The sequence below is a fragment of the Wasmannia auropunctata genome, unplaced genomic scaffold, assembly GCF_000956235.1.
Source record: "Wasmannia auropunctata unplaced genomic scaffold, wasmannia.A_1.0 LD335957.1, whole genome shotgun sequence".
Lineage (NCBI taxonomy): Eukaryota > Metazoa > Arthropoda > Insecta > Hymenoptera > Formicidae > Wasmannia > Wasmannia auropunctata.
The window spans coordinates 553725-564161 of NW_012026933.1; the positions used below are offsets into that span (position 1 = coordinate 553725).

The window sequence follows — 10437 nt, forward strand, 5'->3', positions numbered from 1 at the left end:
GATGATAAAATATTAAATTGACTTAAATTACACTGTCTGACGCGACGCATTCTTGTCTCCAACAAGATACTTTCCAAGTATTTTCTCTCGCCAAGTAGACATCGCTAATGTCCATTATGAAAATGCATTACGCGACAATAATAATCGTATTACGTTAGGTAACAGCGAACAGCTTCCCCGCGTCCTCACGTGAAAAAAAAATCAACTGACGATGCGCACATGACCATCAACTAGATACGGAAAATTTTTGATATTATTTAAACAATATACAAAGTTTTCACATTTATCATATATAAAATATATCTATATATGAAAACTTTTATAACAAATTGTACTATAAATTTCTATTTTTAAATTTTATTTAATTTATTTACATATATTTCTATAATCTCTTTCTGTGAAGTAATACAATAATTTGTCTTATTCGTAAATATTTATACCACCTTCTATACCGTCATTGATCTTCCGCGAAAGATTTTAACGACTGCAGTTCCTAAGTAAAACTTGAGCACATTATTATCGGCAATTTTTATGTCCTTCTTGTTTATTAACCTAACCGCATCCAATCTAAAAGGACATCGTTGACATTTGTCGTCGGTCGGCGAGGACGCGCGTCATCAGCGTCGTTAAAAGCGCGAGCGGGGCACAAAGAGAGAAAACGCGGCGGTGGCCGCGCCGAGGGAATCGGTCCTTGGTGCGCAGGGATAAGAGTCAGCGGCGCCGCATGTGAGAGGCACGGCTGCGGTGCTCCAAGGTTAAGGTGCCCCAAGGTGGGTATATCCACCGATATCCTCGCACACGCTCCGATAAAATCCTAGACGGAGGAATAAAGCTGAGCGCGCGATCGAAAGGGAACGCTGGATTCTACGATTGGCCCGACGCGCCACACCGCTCCGCGTCACGCAACGCGAGATATATAATTCGATCTTTGCCTTTGTACTCTAGTTTTGCCTACGCGCGTTTACGTGGGTACGTGTCGTGCACCACTGGAAACGGCGACATGCTGCCCGTCAAGGTACGTGAACGTTAAGGCGCTTTGTGGTCGGGTACTAAATTATAGTAATCTCGAGGGTGGTCCCATCGATAGGAATACCGTGCGCAGGATATGAGGTGGTTCCTGTAATTTTATGCGAAGATAGTATCTAAGATTTAATGATGCTCTCGATAATAGATTAAATGCGTTCAGTATTGCAGTTCTCTTTGAAGGTTGTGATCGGGTGTGTCTTCAAAGAAATATAGAATTATACAATTGATTAATAGAAAGTTACATTGTAGTTAATATATATGCTATATGTGACTAGCATTTGATTAATTTTACTTGAAGACCTTGAAGTTTATATATATATATATATATATGTGTATGTAAAAAAAATGTTTATTTTATTATATATCGAGGCGACTTATTAAGAAAGTATCTGACAATGAGTAACAATCTGTTTGATTTAAGGCTATTAGATTTAATGTTCGGTTTAAGAATATTGCGGATAAATACTATTTAGCAATATTTAAGAATTGCAAGATTGTGTAACAAAGGCAGATTGATAACGAAATCTTAACGTGCGAAAAACTGGCATGCAAAGCATGACACACTTTCTATACGCGATTGCCATTTTACTGTGATTGCCTAAATTTGTTTTAATGTAATCAGTTTCAAAGTCATATATCTACGCGAAACATTTCTTATATTGATGCTAATTGACGTTATTGGTTGATAGCAATAATACAATTATGATAAATTGTATGTTTAATTCATGAGTAAACTGAAAAAACATAATGTTTTTACAATATAAGTAAAAACATCGCTGCATTACATAACTGAAGAAATATGCACGTACAACAAACTGTTATCAAGTAATTCGTAATACATGTATAAGGTATAAGGAAAAGCATAATTATAAAATAACGTTAACGTTTTACTAACATACTACTAATATTATAATATTTATAGTCATAGAATAAATTATGGGGTATATAATTAATTTAATGTTATATAATAATATAGTATAATAATTTTTTCATAAATTATTGCGCAAAAGTTAATGACAAAAATTCTAGAAAATTTCGTATTTTTGTCAACAGATAAACGTCATCATGAAACATATTAAATATGTTATATTGTATCATTTTCCGTTAGCATTGTTACATAAAGATATTCTCGAACACGCATTGAAATCTCTATTTCACATTTGATTTTTCGCAGATTACCCTGCTGTTTGGACTTGTGACGCTTTTAAAATTATCGGCAGCAGCACCAGACAGCGCAGGGATAGTGGAAATGGTGAATGGATTGGCGTACGGTAAGTCAGACTTCTATTTCTCAACTTTCCAAATTCAAGAGAGACACACCCATCAAATCAAAATTTATAGATTTATATGTATAATATGTTACAATCTTATATACATTTATAGAAAATAATCTGTTGAATTTAACTAATTTTCTCACACCATTAAAATTATTGATGTCATTTTAAAGGCGACAAATAATTTATATCAGAAATAATTAATCTGTGGTTTAATTATTTTTATGCTAAACCAGATATTTCTATATTATATAGAAATATGTAATATTGTTTGTTAGATGTATAAATTAAGTATTTTTATATTCTTTATCTTTGAATATAATTCAGATTAGGTTCCAACAGAAAGCAGCACTGGTAATCATTGATGACTAAATCTTCCTTCCTTTCACCCGACGAAACAACATATTGCAGCCGTCAGACAGACGTGTTCGAATAGCTTAAATTAATTAATTTAACTTTTTGTTAATAAATATGGTTCAGTTTAACGTGTACTTATTTAGAATACAAATCGACATTGCTTTCTGTGAAATAATTGCTTTGAAATAAATTGTATAAGAAATTTGTGTAAAATTATTTATTTGAATCAAAATTACTTAAAAAAAACAGCTAAATTATTCTCCAGACAGAGATGTAAAAAACTGCTTTATATATCTCCGAGATTTTTCTGAATTACAATAGCTTTGCTTGAAATTTGTGAGATATAAGTTATTTACAGAAGATATTAACGACTTGGTTTTTCTTGTTGGTAAAAAATAATTTCGTTTACAACGAAACTCTTATGAATTTTATAAATGTTAATTAATTAATTAATGATACCACAAATGTCAAATTTCAAAATTGCAATTAGTTGAAATTTACACTTGTTTTAAACATTAAATCATTGTTCGAAAATCTTAAATGTAGATAAAAAAAAACATTGTGACATCATAATTAACATAAGGTCAATTATATTATATCGAAAGTTATATTTAATTGCGAATGTTGTAAAGTTTTTTTACTAATGTATCGATTGCTTCATTCAACAGGTGGGATTCCTTACGGAAGCGTAAGCGGCATGGTCGCCAAGTATCCGGGATACAGGCAGATTAATGCTGAAGCTAGAGAATTTGAGAACATTTTGAGCAACACTCAACGGCCAGTAATAATCACGCCGAATTTCCGAGCGACCCGTCTGATGGGCATTTCGCCTCGACCTGTGCAAATTTACAATCTTCCCGGTGTCATCGCCCCCGGTATCGTCGGCACAATCAGCCAGATCGGCTATTAGTTTGCCGGACTGTTAGAACGACCAGGCCATCAATCATCAAATGCATACATCATTTACTCGAGTCTTTTCTCTCCTCATGAAACTCTTCAGCGAAGAACGCACGTCAAGCCACCCACATTGCGTTTTACGGCACGATATTATGCATTATGATACAAAGTAGAGACGCTCGGATGAAGCATTATTAGTTTGTGGTTTTCGCCGAATTAATTTACGCCAAAATTAAAGCTGCCACGATTCTCGCGTAAATTATCCGTAATTATGAACAATAGAAAATATTCATTATTTAAGAATATATTCTCGTAAGTTTTAATTGAAGACCGAAACTTTGCGACACAACCTTTTATATACTTTTATGTACTGTACGTTGTTTTGTATTTTTATACTATACTACATTTATTGCCATATTAATCTCGATATTAGTTATCGAGATTTAATGGGTAACAATGAATGAATATATATATATATATATCTGCTCAATGTTGCGTCAGTGTTATTTTAATTATTTATAAACGACAGGTATATAAAAATCTGATTGGCTAATATTTTGTAGATGCCAAAATCTGCGAGCACAAATCAGCGTCATATAACCTCTTGCTTATAAATTTGATAAAGCTTATGATTTGCGTAATCGAAAAATGTGAAGACTACAATTTACGATTCACCCTTTACACCCTATGCACTCGGTATCGAGGGTAAAAGGCGTTTAAGGAGAGAAAGTATAAATGACGTCCGGCACGATGTCTGTCCCTTAGTCGTCACGAGCCACACGCACGATGCATTACGCGTCGCACGTGAGTATCCTCTTGCATGTAAAAGCCGTTGGTCGTACAGGGAGAAGCAACAAAATTGCAATTTCGTAACCGATCCGTGATAGCGCAATAAATCATCGCAAAACGTTAAAAATTTGTCAGGTGCCATTAAATAGATTTGTGTGAAGTGTCAAAACTGCGGAATGCCTATCGAAATATCTGCGATTTGCATGTATTTTTTATAATCGTGTACGCGGGAATAACTCGTTGGGTACTATTTTCACCGTAATTTCATATCATAATCGAGTGAATCATTTGTGAATTTATTAACAAGGATATTATGGATAATTTATTCTCTTGATACACTCGCCTTTGCATATTGTAACATATAACTTGAATATTACATAAGAATTTGTATCTAAAGTGATATATGAATTTTAGGTATATTTTATACAAAAAAAATATTCTGATTACAGTATTTAATAATTTATTATCAAATGCTGCAATTAATTTCTGAACAAAATTAATAAAAAGGTACAATCTATTTAATTCTTAAATTTTATCAGTGGATACTTTATTACACATGTGTACATATATTATCAATATTAAAAATTATTTCCTTTTTGCAAATAAACACATGTAATTTTATTTAGATCACACATGTAACAAAAAATATTAGAAAAAGTACGCTGAGTGTCTGTGAAGAAATTGCAGTTTCATGATTCGCGTCAATTTCAGCAGTGTACATTTCATAATTTAAAGATGTTTCCGTTTTGGTTTAAGAAATGCACGCATCACACGAAAGTCTAACTCATAAATCGAAATATGCAATTTCATGGAATATTTAGAGACGTCAGAGTTTAATTCCAAATCGCAATAGCAATGATTAACGGATGCTGTGCGAAGAAATGCCAGCGAGCACGTGTAGAACGCGTGACTCGCGAAAATCAGACTTGTGAATGAACATGCCTGAATGGCGATTTAATTTCCTTTTAACACGCGCAGAACAGATGATACATTATTATTTCTCGTGGCGACAACGTTTTTGATGTTTCATTTCTTGCTTATATCACGTGTGTAAATTATCCTTGTAGTGGAAACCTATATCTCCTTTTAATAGATTACATTTCCAAAATTTTTCGATGGATGAAGATTCTACGGAAATAGATAAAAAACCTAATAGAGAAATAACATAACGTATATTTAGTGCATGACCTAAAAACACCGCATTTTTATATTAATGTCGCGGTATAAAGCGGAAGTCGTGTCATCCTACATCGATACCTCACATTAAAATGATGTAAACTTCTTCGCATTTTTATATTAATGTTACAGTACTACACAGCGGAAATCGCGTTATATCTTACATCGATACCTACATTAAAAAATATATCCTCAAATTATTCCTTCATAACTAGGTATTTTATAAAATAACGGGTAAGAATAAGTAATAACCCCGGTAAAACATCCGCGCGCACAACGCAAACGTAACAATGCCTTCTCTTATACGAGTCTTACATAAATCGGAAGAAAATTTGCAATTACAAGTTTCGTTTCTAAGTTTCTCCCATATGGAAACATTTTCCTGAAGACATTAAAACTAAATATTTATTAATTATTTTCTCAGGGACTGGTGCCAGGAATTTCTAATTTCATTTTGCAAGATTGTCACTTCACCTAACGAAAGTTCCATAGGCTCGAACGAGCGGCGCGTATATTCTGCAATTGTGTACCTCGCGAAAATGCAATCTGCGTGACCGCACACAGACCGGTTCGATTCTATTATTATTAAGAATCGAGTTCCGCGCGACGAGACGCGGTAATAAGCATATCCAGAACTGATATTTGACGTTCGTGCGCGTGTGTGCAGCCGGCGAGATTCTTTTCGCCGAGATTTTGCAAAACTCGCTGCTGGAACGATGCGTTGATCGTCGCGAATTTACATGCGCACGCGTCTCTCCTTACGCAATGGCAAATAAAACATAATTCTATATCGCGCCGGTCACGCTACTCGTGTCGTCGTGCGTTACGCAGTTCGTTTTTTTTTGCCTTTTTTTTATGGGAAATCCCGGATATCGCCGGTATAATTAAATTATCTCATGTTCAAATATAGCACACCAAGAACCGTTTATTTATGTCTTCTATGTTAATAATATTAATTGTACTCGAGCAAATCTTCGTAATTTCGCATCTAAAATAAAATTATTGTTTTTTGCTTTTATCTCAGATATTTTGCAAAATAGTTACAGAGTAATAATTTATTGCTAGATTCTTTTTAAATATAAGCGCAAATTATAATAAAGTTAATTTTTGCTATATATATTTTTTAATATGCATATTGATGTCTTTTAGAAAAAGATTTATTTTAACAATTTAATTATATAGTTTTAAAAATTATCCATAAAATAACACTTGATATTAAAAATGCAATGAATTTTAATGAATGATGCATTATAGATAAACTAAAAATCTTTTGAGTCGTTAATATTTAAGTATTTATTAATTTATTATTATTGTTTATTATTTAATGTAAGTACAACGTCCGTGCTTTTAATCTAATATTGAATTTTCTTCTTACAGATATTGGTATACTACATCGCACTTTGGTGCGCAATAAATAATGGAAGAGCAGCCAGAAGCGCAGTCAGTAAGCATAAAATGTTTCTTCTCAAAATTCATCAATTATGAATGGTTCATTATTATTTACAAAAAATATTGAGAAAATAATGTGGTATGCAATGTGATACTCAAATTATAATTTGATCAACAATTTATTTTAACAGTTATTTTTTAACAGTTAAAAATGTTGAATTTGCATCGAAACAATATTCTTATAATTACTATTACACGGATCAAAATTCAAACAAAGAGATAAGTAAAAAATACATTTCTATAAAAGCCAGTTAATAAATAAACTACAATTTACGATTGGAAAGTTTCTGAGCATAAGTTATTTGCAAAGTTCATTAATATAAGACTTAGAACGAAGAAGAAAGAAATTAAAATTTCAACGTGTTTTCTTCAAATTCATAAAATTTTCTTCATTTTTACTAACAATAAATTGTTCTTTTTAACGCAGGTCCGGATATCCTAGCAAACTTCGCAAAAAATGTAGCCTCAGTACTGTCGCCGGCTATCTTGGGCGACGTGCAATCCCGCAGTAATCGATCATCCAATCCCTCCAGCCTGACGGCCAACTTGAATGACAACGACTTGAATTCACATTTGATCCTGGACAACATAGTCGACAGAACGTCAAACGCAGCCCGCTATTACGAACCACGCCCGTATCCTTACAACGGGCTGTACGATAATTCCCCCGAAGGACTCGAGGGATCCGAGGCGAACATACGAGTCGACGGATCCTTACGAGACGGCTCCTACCTGCGCCAGGAACAGCCGAACTTCTACAGGTCTTACGATTTTTCAGCAGGCAACGACAATCTTGACGCGACTCCGAAGTCCAGAGACAACATCGACTCGTCGATCGGTAACATCCAAGAGTCGCCCACCAGTCTGTATCCCGCTTATCACGGCGGTGTGGGCTTCCCCAAGGCAGCCTTCCCCCACGGACCCTACGGAGGTTTCCACGGAGGTTTCGGACCGTACGGACACTACGGAGGACACCATCATCATCACCATCATCATCCGTACGGTGAATCCGGGGAAGATGCGAGCACGGAGGAGAACGCGCGAGTGGAGAACAACAGGACCAACTACGGAGGTTACGGCTCGCCCTACGGAGGTTTCGGCTATCATTCCGGTCCCTATTCCCCATTTCCCTACGGAGGATACGGAGGGTACGGTAATCGCGACTTCTACGGACCCTATCCGAGAAACGGAAATAACACTTCTGGAAACCACGGACACCACGGACACCACGGACCGTACGGTCCGTATGGGCCTTACGGTGAACCCGATTTCTACGGATCGCCCCATTACGGTCATGGTTACGGTTATAATGGCAATAATAATGGCAATAACAACAACAACAACAACAACAACAATAATAATAATAATAATGCAAGACAAACTGAAGAACCGGCTGGGAATGATGATCAGAATAACTCGACAAAAAACGGATACTCGCCTCCCTATGGGCCCCCTTGGGTCAAGCCATTACTGGGGACTTTTCCCCTCCACGGTTTCCCTTTCAGTCCTCTGCCCTACGACCACTTCCATGGGGTGTTCAAGGGCGGCCCTGTGGTCGGAGTTGGCCCCGTTGGCTATCCAATATATGCCGATCCGTATCTAGTTGGGCTCCCGTTTCATCCTTACGGACCTCTCTTCCCGGGTAAGAAGTACCTACCGCCGAAGGGCAGACCCGCCGATTCGGGTGACTCGGCCGAGACAACGCAGGCACCGGCCGAGCTCACGGGAGATGAGAATCCCCCGGAGCGGATCACCGCGCTCGACGACGAGGAGGTAGCGCCGGCACCGAGCTCGAATCGATACAAGACGTCGGGACGAAAGGAGTTGAAGCGAGTCAATTTGATTAATATCGACAGTCGGAGAGCCTGATCCCTTGAAATATTGACGTTAAACTTGACAGAAGAAAGTGAAGCTAAAATTACAATGTAGTAAACGATATGAAGAAAGTATGATGTAATATGAGAAATTTTTCTAAGTATCTTCTTTTTTTTTAGGAAACACTCTGCTTATAAAATAGAAAATTTAAGAATCAATAAATTGTAGAAAATATAAGATGTATAATTTTAAGTGTGAACGAAAATTTCAAAACTCGGCTTGAAAAATTTACGAGGGAAAATTTGTTAAAGTTATAGTAATGTATTTATTAATTTAAAAACAGCTTATGTAGAAACTTCTTTGACCTTTTAAGTCATAAGAAACACGTAGTTTAGATGCCGATTGTTATTAAATTATGTATCCTATTAAAAATAAATTATGAAACGTACGCAGAGGGTTGTTATAAATTCCGCTCGTTGCAGATGCGGCATCGCCAGTGCCTTTGACTGTAGGAAAGATAAGCCGATAATTAAACAGGCGCACTAATTACATGCACTGCGCGACACGCGTACATTCGTGCTTATCATCAGTTTCCATTACAGCGGATTCTCAGGATTATGATATAGAATATGTTCTCATGATTATTGCCGTCGGCCTTTATCTACACAATTATTCTTTGTCTCTAACAATAACGCATGGAGCGTTGCTATGGTCCAGTAATTTTCGTGGCCTCCATTACGATTTTGCATATACGTCGCATCTACTGCGTCAATGACGATACGAAACGCGATTGTGCAAGACACGCAAAGTTAGAGACATTTAATTTTCATGCAATTAGTCGCATCCGTTTGCTTGCGTGAAAAAAAACCGTTAACAAGACGTGTATATATATATTTTTTTTTTACTTAAAAAATAACAGAATTTCCCTTTACTTCAAATTGGAATATAAGTTTAATTAGGCAATAAATTTAAATAAAAAAAATATATATATAATTATTGAATTTAATTTATTACGTCATATTAAATATTTTTTTAAATTTTATTTGTTATATCAATTGTTTTTTTGTAATAATTATTTTCATGTTTAAAAGTTACCTTCTGAACTGAAAAAGAATATTTTTAAAAATCCCCATTAGTAAGAATTAAGTTTATAAAAGTGAATTATTATATCACTCAATTTCAAGGTAAATAACAATTTACATAACACGCAGGAAATCCTTCGCCGTTCTAAATATCGATTGTAGATCCGATCTCGTTTGCTGGAAGCGGAGAATAAACGGCACGGCGGAAAATGTGGATAATCGACCGTGAAGGTAAATGCAACAAAGAAAATCGTGCTCTAATAAAAACGAAGATAATCATACAATATTCATATCGATGATATTTCAATCGACGGAAGTGCGAATCGTAGTAGTTAATTGCGTTCTCATAAAGTCTATAATAGGAATGAAATATTGAAGTAGTTAAAATTGTCGTTATCAATTGAAGAAGTTGAAGCAGAAAAAAAATAGTAAAATAAGTAAAATTACTTAAAATTCTTAACAATTGATCAGCCCGTTTCTTATCGTTACACCACTTACAAGATGCGTAATACTCGGAATATTTACATTTATAGGTAACTTTCTACACAAAGACTGACTAGAATTAGAATTAG

General features: G+C 35.2%; 2 protein-coding genes across 2 annotated transcripts; both read left to right on the forward strand.

Annotated features, from left to right (window-relative positions):
* Positions 1-751: 751 nt before the first annotated feature.
* On the forward strand, positions 752-4044 carry LOC105455059. The gene is made up of 3 exons (XM_011698107.1): positions 752-1015; positions 2201-2297; positions 3326-4044. The coding sequence occupies exons 1-3, from the start codon at positions 1001-1003 to the stop codon at positions 3565-3567; spliced, it is 354 nt and encodes a 117-aa protein (XP_011696409.1). The 5' UTR covers positions 752-1000; the 3' UTR covers positions 3568-4044.
* A 252-nt stretch (positions 4045-4296) lies between these two features.
* On the forward strand, positions 4297-8837 carry LOC105455067 (component of gems protein 1-like). The gene is made up of 3 exons (XM_011698115.1): positions 4297-4358; positions 6897-6963; positions 7396-8837. Exons 1-3 carry the CDS (start codon positions 4341-4343, stop codon positions 8835-8837), a joined length of 1527 nt encoding a protein of 508 aa, XP_011696417.1. The 5' UTR covers positions 4297-4340.
* Positions 8838-10437: the final 1600 nt, after the last annotated feature.